The following is a 14,907-nucleotide window of genomic DNA, read 5'->3' on the forward strand; positions in this document are numbered from 1 at the left end:
ATCTGTTTTGAACCATTATAATGCACTGTTAAACCACCAAAAACAGGTGGTGATGAGCATTGTCACATGATGAACCAAAGCTCATCACAAACAGCTTTTCTACGAGATGAGAAAGGCAAAGTCTCATTCACACAAACACAAAACACCATCATGGTAACACACAGAATATTGAAATATTCCAATAACATTAATTTAACAACATTAGATGTAAGATAAAACCATAATGCACACAACCGATAAGAAAAAACTAAGAAGAAACAGTTCTTTCAACAACAACAACAAAAAAAACCAATAAAATATGAAGGGAATTCTGTTGGTGTCAATTTACGGTTTTTCACTGTAAATTATACAATGACTTTTCTTTTTCACTTCCAAAAAGTCGTTTAAAATCACAATCATATTTTATAGTGTAGCATGTATAACCAGATTGTTTAGGATGTGTTATTTGTCTATTTATTCAAATATTTTTTTCATTTATAACTACAGGTTTGGTTTTGTAATTGTACTAAATTAAACTGTAAATATTTTAAAAGTCTCATAAATTCACCAAGGCTGCACTTATTTGATTAAAAATGCTGTAAAAACAGTAATACTGTTAATTATTATTAGAATTTAAGATCCTTCAGAAATCATTTGAGGAAACTTCAGGATTCTTTGATGAATAGAAAGTCCAAAAGAAAAGCAATTTTTTTTAAGTACAATTTTTTTTGTTTGCTTTTAATGAAAACGTTTTTATTGTCACATTGATCAATTTAATGCAGCCTTGCTAAATGCAAATGTTTGAACAGTAGTGCATGTGCCATCATCAAAAATAATTACTCAAAATGCCCATCGCTAATTAGGACATGGTGTAGAGCATTGTCTATTAAAAAAACTAAAACTAATGTAATTAGTGACCGTTTCCTTGACTTAAACACTCAAATATAAAGAGTGAGAGGCTGACCAAATGTATCATGCAAGTGACACATCATGCTAATGGGCTGGATATTTGCCTGACTGCGGTGGGGACAAGAGCTGTGCCAGCCTGGCCGGGTCATGCACCACTCGCTTTTCCTGAGTGGTGGAAAACCATGACTGCGGATCATCCTCCTCCTCTTCGGGTGGGAAAACCACAACCTCTGGAATGTCCCCTCTCCATCCCCGTGACACCAGCAGCTCTGGTCCCTGCTTAGAGGGTTCTGGGGAGCGGAGAGATGATGAAGCGTGGTGGGCAGTGGGCGGCGTGTTTTGAGGGGAGGAATTGGCACTCGTCAGTAGCTGGTTGAGAATGATGGAGAAACGGGAACCGCAAGACTCTCTGGAGGGACAGCGCGATCTGGGGGGAATAGAGGTGGAGGAGGTACGTCTAAGGAGGGACAGATGGGAAGCTGAGAAACCCTCCCCTGATGAACCAAAGGAGGTCAAAAAGGATGAGGGAAAAGTACGAAGAGAGGAAAAGAAAGTAAACAGACTGCAGATGGAATAAACAACATTGATGAATAAAATAAAAGCAAATATGTTGAGATGAGAGAGGTGTTAGAATGAAGTCAGGAGGTGAGATGGTGGCAAGAACGGACAACGCAAATCAGTTACATGATCCAACACCCAAAGACATGACCATCACACACTGATCGTTAATGTTTTAATTAATTTTGCTAGCTTGTTTTTGGTTGTAAAGACTCTAAGAATCTGGGTTAGACCTGTTTCACAGAAGTTTCTGAATGGAGCCTATTTTTGCAGCACAACAACCTCTGAGCCAAGCAGAAAACATGTTGAAAATGCTCAGTAAACATGTTTAATCAACACAATCAATACACATTTTTCTATGAAGCAAAATACAACAATAGTGCGAAATACATACAATGTTTTGCTTGGTTTGAAGAAGGTTACATATGCAGGGACATAAACCAGTCCCTCCAGGATTTCGCGGAACTTTTTTCAGGTTTTTTGCAGCCTAAAATGACTGATTTTGCTGAGGCTTTTCTCAAAATTTGCGATGATATTTGCGGCATTTCTTCTTGTTTTGCAGTGAAAATATACCACAGACAACATTCTTCTAACACTGTTATGATTTTTCTGACTTCGAGACGAGAACCACTGTAGGTCTCCAGACTAGCGTTTGACGACACCAGCACTAGTGCCATTAAGTTCTACAGAAGGTGGCACCAGCACCTGACAGTTAAGCACTCACGCTAATCACACATGTACATCTCAAAGACATCCATATTTTTTATTAATTGTTTGCTTTCCTACATTATGAAACTTTTAGTTTTATACATGGGGGAAACCTATGACGGATGAACAAATAGGCACATTAAAAATAACTTTCAAATTCGGTAATACTTAAATCTTTGAAGTGCTGGGAAAAGTTGTGTGAAGCATTTAAAAACACTCACATTAGACCATTTCTGCCACAAGTTGTTCCTGTAGTTTGTTAAATCAATGGTGAATTGTGGTGGAGATTGGTGTTTATTGAACAATGTTTTTCCTGGTTTCCACAATAGTGGCATTTGTTCTGTAGCTTTCTGTAGCTTTAACAGAATTCTGCAGCAAATTCTCACAAGATTTAACAGAGATGTTGATTCTGTGGGGAATTCGACTGCTTTCTTCACATTGTATCTCCCAGCGCTGTGTACTTCAGTGTCTTATGATCGAGGTCAGTCCGCGGCTCCGGCTTGAGCAGATAAACGGTCTGCGCTGCATAGCCCAAACTAGTAGCACGGATTCGTTCTGCTTTCAGTTTGTTTAACTAATATAGCTCTTGTAAATCCAATATAGCTCATGATGAGAACGCAAGGCTGTTCATTCCATTTTTGGAACTGAGAAACCTTTCTTTGACTTAATGCACACTGCGATGACATCGAGGGACGCGTCTCGGCCCAAATTCTGCAGAAAATTTGCGGCAATTACGAAAATTTGCTAACTTTTGCGATAAATTCAGTGATCCTGGCGGGACTGGTAAACATGCAGTGCTTTCTGTTCATCTGTAAATCTGAATTCAGATGATTCTAGCAGTCTAAAGATAGATTTTGGGCTCCGAGTTCTCATTAACAGATTAATCAGTTCAAAAATTTGGGGTCAGTATTTTTTTTTTTAGAATTGAAAATTAGCAAGGATACAATAATTTATTTAAGATATTTATGTTACATATTATTTATTTTTCAAATAAATGTAGTTCTTATGAACTTTCACAATATTACGGTTTCACTGTATTTTTGAGCAAATAAATGCAGACTTGGTGGAGCAAAAGAGACTTCTTTCAAAAACTGTTCTGCAGCAGGTATGCTTATGCGTATGGTTTGAAACAGGCCTTATGCACACAATATCAACACCATGACTTTAGCTCTTCCTTGAGGATGTTGTGTTGTGAGTAAAGATGGAAAAATACAACCAGCACAGCACACAAAGATATCAGTCAAATCATTCAAAGAAACGTCATCAAATGTTGCTTTTACCACTGAAAAGAAACAGAGCATCTATTCACATATACTCCCTTCCAGATGTCTTAAATAACTGCTGGCCACAGACTCAAGGACCTTGTGCACCCCTACTTTCCTCCATTTCTTGTTTTTGCGAGTGAACAAAGGATTTATAAGTGGTGGTTTTAATGGAATGTTAATCAAAAGTTAACTTTTGAGTAAATATTAGAGAGAAAAAGTCAATCACAACAAATGCTCTCACCATTCCTCTCAAGCAAGTGCGGGTCTGAATGTTTCTTGCCTATGTCGGCGAAGGAGCGCACGAGCGGGATGCGATTGCTGAGTTTCTTCTCATTCTGGTGGTGATGTCTCTTCAGCACGGCATCCCGAACCTTCTCCCTCAAACTCTCGTCTAGCTGCTCAGAAGCCACCATGTTGTCTAATACCATGTCTGGGAACAGGTAAAAGACATTCATTTTTCAGACGTTCATTTCGCTCATGCTGAGATATTAGGGTTTATTTAACAGCCGAACGTTACCGGTAATATCCTCAATAGTGTTTGCTCTCATGTCCAGCATGACTGTGCCATTGAGAATGTAGCTCCGTAACTCAAACAGGCTGTGCAGGGAAAGTGTAGCAACGTAGGGCTTACTCCAGCGCTCTCCTCCATCCTCGACATCCTCCTCAAACTTCAACCACCTGCACCAGATAGGATTTGACGTTGAACGAGTATTAAAACAAGTATTCTGACACTTTCTGGTGGTCAAACATTTAATGCTCATATAATGAACTAAACTGATTAAATAACATAAAAAGTAAATTATTAAAACCACCATGGAATATTAATAAAAGTACAATAAACTTTAAGAAAAAATAAATATTTCCTGAAATACAGTTTATGTAACATGAAAAAGGATGTGACTTGAAATGTCTTGAAATGAGAAAACTCATGTAATGCAAAATTAAATACACCTTGAAATAAAAGACAACATAAAGAAATTCAATATCAATCACAAAATAACTAAAAACAATTTAATACTTTAAATCAATAAATATAAGGCTAATTTTTAAAAAAAAAAGTGTATTTCACACCTTATTTATTCATGCTTACATTTGTACTTTTATTTATTGGAACATTCCACAGCGTATTTAATAACTTTCTTTTTTTTTTCTTTCATTAATTCATTGTCAATGTTGAATCACTCATGACACACACACATGAACATTCTCAGGCTTCATGATTTTTCCTCACCTGGCCGTCTCCTTCCACTCGTAAGCATGTCCATCACGGAAGGACAGCTCATCGAGCTCAGTGAAGAGATCATGAGGAATATGCTCCTCATCATCATCCTCAGTGCCGAGGATAAACTGGACCCTCTGTGAGGGAGTGTCTACAAGCATTGAGTGAGGAAAAACACAGCCAAATGAGTCAAGATACTTAAAGCCAAACAGGGCATTATTACCATACATTTATAAGAATTAGTCACATATAGACATTTTAGTCATTTATTCTTACCGTATACTGGAGATTCTCTCCCATCCTCTCGGTCGCACCCTCTGTCCTTCCTTTTCCGATGGTGCTTGTGACCACGGTGGCGATGTCTACGCCTGCTTTGTCTTCCAAAAGGAACATGTACGCCCACGTAAACTGCCCTGTGACCTATAAAGAGAAAGGCTTTATTACTCTGCCCTGTGTTGCAAGTAAGAACATGTTTAAAATATTATTGGTATGTGAAAAGGCGTATTATTTTGTCTAAATAATTTAGAAATAAAACACTAAATGAGTACTACTCGACGTTGGTATAATGGGTAGAAATTGTTAAGGAAATACACAATACTGAAGAACCAACATGGTACCGACATATCTGCCCATAACACTCTAGCATCATGGAAGCAGGTTTTACATTATTTTACAAAACTCCTAGAGCAAAAGGTGACACAAAAGCTCTTATGTTCCAGAAAAAAAATTTCCAAACTTCTGCTGAACAATCCTCTTAAACTACACGAAAACCAATCTGACACAGTGAACAAACTGTACAAGAAAACTGGCTTGTTTTCAACAAACACATAACATCTCTCTCTGGTGTGCTTTAAAGAAAGCTTAAAAGTTAAATCTGCCACCCATGCTTGAGTTATTGTGTTGAAGGTAGACTTCTGGGAAGCAGACGTTGCATGCGTCACAAGAATGAGGTGAACAAGGAAAGAAAATACTAAGCAATTTAAAGGTAACTTCATTCAGCCGGCTTGTAGAGAGGGTGGGACGTGTGTGAAGAACACATGTAAACGCCTGCTGTGTCTCCACTAATTTCACACGTTTGTCTGCGTAGAGAATGCAAGGAAGGCTGAGAGCCAAGTACACACTTTGTCAGTCACAACAGCTCTTGAAAACATCTTGCAATTTTTTCTGACACACAGAAGCGATTAAATTGCATCACAAAACCAGCAAGGAACTTATCTCTTGTGCTTCAATCTTTAAAAGCATGCATTCCACAGAGTCACTGCTGACTTCCATAAACACCTGGGTCAAAGGTCTCCAAAGCACATAATTAAATACATGAAATGGCAACTATTGGTTTTAGTTTACATGGAAACAATATTTAGATTAAGAAGAAAACAGCAGTGCGGATACAAAGCAACACATTGTGAGCAATAAGGAATGGGGGGTGGAGGTGAGTCAACCAATACTAAAGCTTCCTCCCATATTATAAAAAACCCATCCTGGTCCTTACTAATTACAACTATCAGCCAAGGCACTCAGGTGGCAGGAAAAACAAGAAAATGATAAAGATATCAAAGGGCATAAGGCTGAGGAGTTCAAACTGGCACTTAAAATGACGTGACAAAAGTAAAGTTCATCTGTTTGTTACGATAAGATCATTATTCATGTCTACCAGAAAGTCATGAACAAAGATAACAAAAGAATCCCATCTGAGATCTAGAATTTTAAGCAATATATAAAAAATATAGATTTTAGGCAGAATGCTCATGCTGGTCCATACAGTGAAATTAAATGGGGACTTAAAATCATTAAAAAATCATTAAAAAAAAAATAAAATCACTTAAAATCATTAATAGTGATTTTGTTCCCAATCCCGCGGGATTCCCGTGACCCGCGGAATTGGGAACAAAATCACTATTAATAACGGGATTGGGACGGGAAAAAATGTCAGCGGGAGTGGGCGGGACCGGGAATACACTTGGATCCCCAACTTTATACACAAATATAGCCTAACTTTTATATAAATAAACTATAAACTAGGGGTGTGGATATGAAGATTTTTGATCATGGACGATAAAGATGTCTCTATAATCTGCTTTTGAAGAAATGTAGTATCGTGCTGCAGCGCTCATTCTATCAACTGCAGCTCTGGCTGCTCCCCACATCATTCACAGCAGTTAACTCAACGCTAGAGTTACTCTCTCATTTACATGTGTTTATAAATGTTTCATTCGTGATTTGCTCTGATCTGTGCTTTTTCTGAGCGCCGCATTCACCTGACCAGAGTATGTGAGTGGAGCAGAGTGATTGTATTTTCTTTCTTTTACTGTGACTGACAGATTCCAGGCAAAAAATATAAAATCGGGGAGTGGGCGGGAACGGGAATCATTCTTCTAGTTTTGGGACAGGACTGGATTTTCCCCCAGTTTTTCCGTGGGATTGGGATGGGATGGGATTTTTTTTGCGGGAGTGGGACGGGACAGATTTGAAAATCCGCTCCCGTGTCCAGGGGCGTCGGACTGGGGGTAAAACCAGTACCGATTACCAGGACCCCAAAGGAAGAGAGGGCCCTTGAAAAGTCTGGAATATATATTTCCAAGGGGGGGGGGGGGGGGGGGTGGACTCATTAGGGCCCGGGATCTTGTGCAGCGCCCCTGCCCGTGTCACCCTCTATTTTGAAGCTGCTCGATAGGTTTGTGTGAGGAACAGACCAAAATGTAAAATCATTCACAAAAATTACTGGTTTGAAAATCTGTCTGTCTCTGCTCAATGTTGTCCAGTGAAACAATGTTTATATATTAAAGACAATGAAAATGAATATAGTGAAAGTATCCAAGTAGGCTATGGGCTATTATGTGCAAAAAAGGGGCTAAATCCCATTACATTGTAACATTACAATTTAAAACAATGCTTTTAAAGTGGAAGATAAATTCACTAAACTAAAAATTTAAAGAAATAAAAACAAAAGCACAGATAAATTTTATTTTATTTTGATTGCCTCATTACAATAGTAAATTCACATGTACTGCTGTCATAAAATACTCTACACATGACACATTTATTGTCCAGCTACATTTTAGTCATAATTATTGAGCGCTTATATTCTGTGGCGCTCGTTCCCTAAAGTCTGTGAAGTTTAGCAGAAAATTACATGCAGAAGGCTCATGCTCTCCTGAAAACAAATTGGAAATATTGATATGACTTTTATAACACTTAAATATGGAGAATATAATGAATGTTACGCACTGAGAAAAACAGCACATCTCAAACACATTAAACAAGTAGTGCCTGTCATCAGCACATGTATCTGTCAGAGCATCTGCCTGGGCAAGCCACTTTAGACTATACGTGTTATATACGTGCTATACGTGCTATTATATCTTACGAGTTATTTACAAGCCCTAAATATAAGCATGTCTCCTATTTAGGATAAACTAGATTATGGACTTTCCCCACAGCAGCTCACACTATGTCCTCTGCTATTTTTGAGTATGCGCTCATATAGAACTGTATATCAATATACGTGGTATTGCCTCATACCATATAGTTTATAAATAATAAATTGATATATTGTACTGTACAAACTCGATATACCGCCCAGCCCTAGTACTTTTTTTTCTCCATACTATGGAAGTCAATGGCTACCATCAACATTTTGGATCCCAACTTGATGGGGTAAATCTTTTTGGCTGAACTATCGCTTTAAACATCAGGCTCAAAAGTCAGTCAGTCATGAAATGATATAAGATTGAGGAAATTACAGATTTTTCATTTTTAAAGTGAACTATTCCTTTAAAGATTGTATTGAATAAATATTCCAGTAAATGGAACTGATTCCATTTGAAAAATATGCTTCATCATTATACTGATTAGGGCATAGGGCTTCCTGTGACTTCGCTTAAAATGATGTCACCTGTCAAAGAGAAAGTGAAAGAGGACAAACAAGAATGTTTACCAAGATAGTGTTTTATGTCAGAAAATAAGGCTGTGAGGGACAGAAGTACAAGTCATTCTATTTAGTTTTGAGTACCTTAGTGTCAATTCAAAGATGTCTATTTCAACTCTTCATTATTCTTGAAAGGACAACTGTTTCAACACTGATAATGATAAAAAATATGAGCAGCAAATCAGCATATTAGAGTCATATTACTAGTGTAATGACTGCTGAAAATGCAGCTTTGCCAGCACAGGAATAAATTACATTTAAAAAACAGAAGTAAAAAAAAAATGAAACCAGTTATTTTAAATAATGATAATTTAAAAAAATATATATATTATGTTATTGCATCTTAAATAAAATAAGCCCAGCCTTGGTGACCATAAGTTACTTCTTTCAAAACCATTAATAAAGTCTTATGAACCCTAACGTTTTGTATGGTAGTGTATGTGAATATATAAATACATAATACCTTGGAATTAATTTGATACAAAATCTAAATATTAAATCTGTATAACATTAAACACATTAAATAAGTAATATATATATATATATATATATATATGTAGCAGCATTACATGTATTAAATATTTAGGTTTTACTTTGTAATGATTTTTATCACGAGTAGGAGATTGTCTGATGTAATTAATTTGTCTATTTTGAATTATTTACATATATATCAGTACATATCAGTCAACCACTACTCACACAGCCTTGTTTCCATTCATGCCAAAATAAATATCCCACTTACTTTGGCTAAAGTCTGTGCAACTCTCATGCTAGCAAGGGAATCAGTTCAAAGACTATGAATGCCATAGTTGTTAGTCGTAGGTCAGATGATCCCTCACACTAAAGGCACAAGTCACTTTAAGAATGAGATCTTGTGAGTTCGAGACATTTCTTGTCTTACTCTTCTGGCAAAGCACTGTTACCAAACACCTAGTACCTCCTTTACAACATGCACAAGCTTCCAGAACACACTCAGAAGGCTGACAGCAGGATTGGATCACCAGGAAACATACTGCTGACCCATGGGAGAGCCCTCAGAGAGGAAGGGGGGCAGAAAACCTCAATGAACTCAGCCAGAGAGTGAAACGAGGTTGAGTGGGAGGGATGATTCTAATCATTGTGCTTTAAAACACACCCAGAGTAATGAATGAAAACACAGCAGACATTTACTGCACACCTCCATGTGCCAAAAGACCAGATGGTATGCTTGAGGATAAGACAGCACACACACACACACACAAAAACAACCAAGCATATGATTATGAGGGGTAAATAAAAGAGGGGGTTATGCGAACGAAGGAAGTGACTTACTTTCAAGTTCCTCTTTTTCAAAGTTTGTGTGGATGGTAGAGCTGGTTTTCCCCTGATCAACAACAGCTTCCTCATCATTGCCCTGAATAGAGAGAGATAAAGGAGGATACATTTATGTCACACCAGAGTAAACATACCATCCATAGCAACACAAGAGAGTGCCATTACAGTTACTTTTGCTTTCGTCTGGCTATAACTGAGAATTGTGCAAGAGTTTATACCATAAGTGGGCTTCAGACTTTTTTTTTTGACAATGTGCTCCTAAAAAACTGAAGTTAACAGAATAAACACCTAAAGTTAATTTTGTCAAATGAACCAAAACTCAAAGAAACTCAACAGAAAAAACATCTTACCTAAAATATTAAACTTTGCATGAACTATAACTCATCCTTTAACTCTAGCCAAATTAAAAACATTTAATCAAATAGCTTGACCAAAAGACAGACCATTACAATGTAATTAATAATCCGATATTAATCTGGTTAAAGTCATACTCAAAGTAAACACAAATTGAATTAAGACATGTGGAGTATTCCTCTTTTTAGTCAGAAGTGCAATATAGCCATGTACACACCATTATCAACTTTTACCATCGTGTAGGACTTTTCGCCACATTTTGCGACAGGATACACACACGGCAGTGGTCAACCGGCAAACAAAAGAGAATGGCTTCTAACAAGAAGGCACATTTTTATCCGTTGTTGTCTGTTTGCTCATATTTAATGACATGTAATTATGTGCACTTGAAGTTTTCACAAAATGAAAAATGAAACACCCAAAACTGTATAGTACCAAAGACGACCTGTATGTTGATACGTGAAATTCTGGAGGGAACGTTGGATGGCGTCTGCCATTAATCGATCTATGAACTATAACATGTAAAATGGGAACATGAAAGGAATATTCTAACTTAACCATAATATTGTCTTATTTAGAATAAGGTAAATAATTAGATTACGTAAATCCATGTAAACATATTTAGTGACCAATATAATAAATGATAAATAATATAATATAATATAATGTATACCATAAGATAACATAATATACTGTATATAACAGTAGTAGTTCTCATAGAAATATTAACAATAATCACATTTAATCTTCATTTGCGAGTTTCTTTTTATGATTTATTGTAATGATCATGTACATATTATTGTATCAAAAAAAGCTGAAAAAATGTTTCTGCTTATCAGTTATTGGACACTTACATTTAAATATGAAAATATGATGTATTGCCATCAGTCACCATTCAAAACGTTTTCAGGAAGTTTAAAAAATATATAGTATTTATAAACTGCCCATAATAACACGTCTCTAAAATAAGATGTGCTTTGAAACTCTATTATCATCTAACAGCTGCTGTCTTTTGGCACCTGTCTTGTGTGCAGGGAAGCAGGATGTGAAAAGCAGTGGGGACACATTAAAGCAAGAGTCTTTGAAAAATAATGATTATATACTAAAGTCAGGAGGATATGCCCCCCCTTAAATGATAATGGTTTCTATATCCTTGCTTATCGATGCTCCATCATGAGGATCTAGGATACAGGACACTTCAATAATGTATAATTTTGTCTAAGACGGGGCTTTAACTAAACCTCTTTAAAATGCATGCTGCAGATGTCCACTTCCAGTCTATAATACGTCTACTGCACAATATTTTCCAACCACTTCGGTTTAATAGGTTGAGTGAGTCACATTTGGAGACAATATAAACGAGTGATTTTAATTGTTATATGCAGCTCACTCAATTTTATACAAAGACAATGAGCTTTAATTGGGCACAAACAAAGTTAACTCCATATCCGCCATTTTCAGGACCAAGCCACAATCTATGGACACTATGATTATTGTGAAATGAGGAACATTTTCCACTTGCATGCTATAATACACAAGTGCACTTGGGACACAAGAGAACCCACCAGTTAACCTTGTACTGAATTTCCCAAGAGACCTCTGCATGTCAGTGAGAACATTTTGGTGGTCGCTGTAGAAGGAGCTGGTGTATTAGAGACTGTGATAATGTGACATTTTTCCAGATGTGACCCAGGGTATTCTCAGGACTATGCCGGAGTCCCTCTACTGCATATTTAAGTTCCCCAGACAATAACCCAATTCCCACAATTCCCTACCACTGCTAATGCACAGACCAAGTCTCCAAACAGAACACTGCATAGATCTGTGAGAAAACGGAGTAACCTCTTCCATTCCTGTGACACCACTTAAAAAGATAAAAAATATAACAAAAAAAAGTACCTTTTCAAAACCATCTAAACAACTAGTTAACTAATCTGGACTGTCAAATAGGAACAAATCATCTAAAAATAAAAATTTGGTTAAAATGAACGAATGTGAGCTTGTAGTAGATTGTAGTCAATGCACAATAATATTATTATCATGCATTAAGAAAATACATGTGGTGACTTTTCATTTTATGACTTTTTCCAAGAAAGAAATCTACGCAAACTGTCTAAAAACTAAAGCACAAAATGATGTCATTTTAACGCATATCTAAACTGAATTTCTAAGAATAATTTAGACAAATTAATAAACCTTACTAATCGACTTGTTGGCTGTTGGATGACTGTTCGACTATCATTGCACATTCCTGCTTAGAACTAGAAAACAAACAACAGACGTTAAGTATGTCCTCTGGGCAGCTGCATGACAAGGATGATGTAACCATAGTTAGATCACATTCACAGCTATTCTTACCCCGAAACTATTTCAGACCATATTTTTCTGAGCTCACTCAAAAGGAGCAGAGTGTAAATTAAGCCACAACTAACCGATATTGCATAATATGTTGGCCATCATGATGAGAGAAAGTGTGGGACAATAGTGCCAGGGCTGCCTGCCACACATCCTGAAACATTTTGTGAGGTTACTTTAAAATACCTGTAAGCGGAACAGCTCTTAGAAAATATCACAAAAAAGAGACAAGATTTTCAAGAATGTACACCTGCAGAATGTCCACATAAGTATTCCGTTTTATTTTATTTTTTTCAAACATTATTTCCTAAGCAAGTTATTACAACTACGGAACCTGCATGGACTGGGCAGTATATCGAGTTTGTACAATATATTGATATTTTTAATAGGCAATATGGTATGAGACAATAAAGCCTATATACAGTAGTTTGATGCTTACATTTCACAAGTATTCTCCATCTGAGAATGTTAGAAAGTAATGAAATATTTCCATTTTGCTGTCAGGAGCCTTTTGCATGTGATTCTCCATTAAACTTCACAGACTTTAGTGAACGAGCGCGGCCACGTGCATGCAAGCCAAACAGACGGAGCATAACAGAATAGGAGCTCATTAATTGTGTCACGTGTAGAATTTTAAACCTACACTAAGTGTATTTCATGATAGCAGATGGCTGTAATGGGGTAATCAAAAATAAATTGCAATTAATCTGTGCTCTTGTTTATTTACTTTAATTTAGAGAATAAAACTTCTACCCTTAAAAGTATTATTTTTTTAGATTGTAATAGTACAGTGTTAGAAATAGAATGTAATGTGATTTTAAGCCCTTTTTTGCACATAATGGATAGCATAGCCTACTTTCACTATATCTGGTTTCATTGCCTTTAATATAAACATTGTTTTATTGGAGAAATTTGGGCAGGATGTTTAAATAAATAAATAAATAAAATAAATAATTTATTTATTTATCCAAATAGAAAATGTAGAGAATACTGAGATATATACCGTATATCACACAGGGATGTGAACGATATCTTGCGGCATGAGATCTTGGGAGAACGTGACGATAATCCTCGCAAAACAATTCGGTTAGCCATTTACATGTCGGAATGTAATTTTTCATTTTTAACAATTTTTGTTTGCTGCTGCGTGAAGTAAGCAAAGTGTACGAGGGTTGTGCACCCGCCATATTACATATGCGCTCTTTAAATAACAAAGAATAAATATTGCGCCATATTTTAGACCAGGTTTGAGATGGTCTATGGCGCAGTCTATTTTCAGTTCCTCAAAATAGCAATGTGCCAACAATGCGACTGAACACACCTCTTTTTTAAACCAGCATGCCCATGGGTGCACAAATGGACACAAATGCATTTGCCATTTAAACATCACGGTGCAGGACCAGAAAATGAGAGCTGCGTCGGGCTGAAACTAAAAACATTTGAGCCAGGCCTTGCAACGCATTGTGCCAGGTGTATGATAGGGCCCTTTGTGTTTACATAATATATGCGTGTGTATGTTAAAAAAAAGTGAAAGTGAAAGTCACAGTGACATACAGCCAAGTATGGTGACCCATACTCGGAATTTGTGCTCCGCAATTAACCCATCCAAAGTGCACACACACACACACACCGTGAACACACACCCGGAGCAGTGGGCAGCCATTTTTTTTGCTGTAGCTCCCAGGGAGCAGTTGGGGCATTGGGTGCCTTGTATGTGTATTTATATATGCACATAATAAATAAAACAAACACATATACTATGTAAACACACTTTTATTTTGGATGTGATTAATTGTTTGACAGCTCAAAAATATATACATATATAGACAGAAATACATACACATTTCTATTCATATACAGTCGTGGCCAAAAGTTTTGAGAATTACATAAATATTAATTTTCAAAAAGTTTGCTGCTAAACCGCTTTTAGATCTTTGTTTCAGTTGTTTCTGTGATGTACTGAAATATAATTACAAGCACTTCATACGTTTCAAAGGCTTTTATCGACAATTACATGACATTTATGCAAAAAGTCAGTATTTGCAGTGTTGGCCCTTCTTTTTCAGGACCTCTGCAATTCGACTGGGCATGCTCTCAATCAACTTCTGGGCCAAATCCTGACTGATAGCAACCCATTCTTTCATAATCACTTCTTGGAGTTTGTCAGAATTAGTGGGTTTTTGTTTGTCCACCCGCCTCTTGAGGATTGATCACAAGTTCTCAATGGGATTAAGATCTGGGGAGTTTCCAGGCCATGGACCCAAAATTTCAACATTATGGTCTATACTTTCTGCAGAAGATCAATCTGTCCCTGATGTTTT

The 14,907-nt window shown here is 36.7% G+C and overlaps 1 protein-coding gene across 12 annotated transcripts in view; it reads right to left on the minus strand.

Annotated features, from left to right (window-relative positions):
* LOC132103339 (sodium bicarbonate cotransporter 3-like) overlaps positions 1–14,907 on the minus strand; it is a 38,972-nt gene that overhangs the window by 15,752 nt on the left and 8,313 nt on the right. For 8 of the 12 annotated variants that reach the window (XM_059508365.1, XM_059508369.1, XM_059508371.1 and 5 more), the window contains exons 2-7: positions 9,875–9,956; positions 4,915–5,058; positions 4,651–4,789; positions 3,937–4,097; positions 3,661–3,849; positions 993–1,382 (exon numbers count right to left, since the gene is read on the minus strand). In XM_059508365.1, coding sequence (XP_059364348.1) covers positions 993–1,382; positions 3,661–3,849; positions 3,937–4,097; positions 4,651–4,789; positions 4,915–5,058; positions 9,875–9,956 — 1,105 coding nt within the window. The remainder of the gene's footprint in view (positions 1–992; positions 1,383–3,660; positions 3,850–3,936; positions 4,098–4,650; positions 4,790–4,914; positions 5,059–9,874; positions 9,957–14,907) is intronic. The other 4 variants (XM_059508375.1, XM_059508377.1, XM_059508372.1 and 1 more) reach the window with 2 other exon arrangements.

This window comes from Carassius carassius, chromosome 24, assembly GCF_963082965.1.
Source record: "Carassius carassius chromosome 24, fCarCar2.1, whole genome shotgun sequence".
NCBI lineage: Eukaryota > Metazoa > Chordata > Actinopteri > Cypriniformes > Cyprinidae > Carassius > Carassius carassius.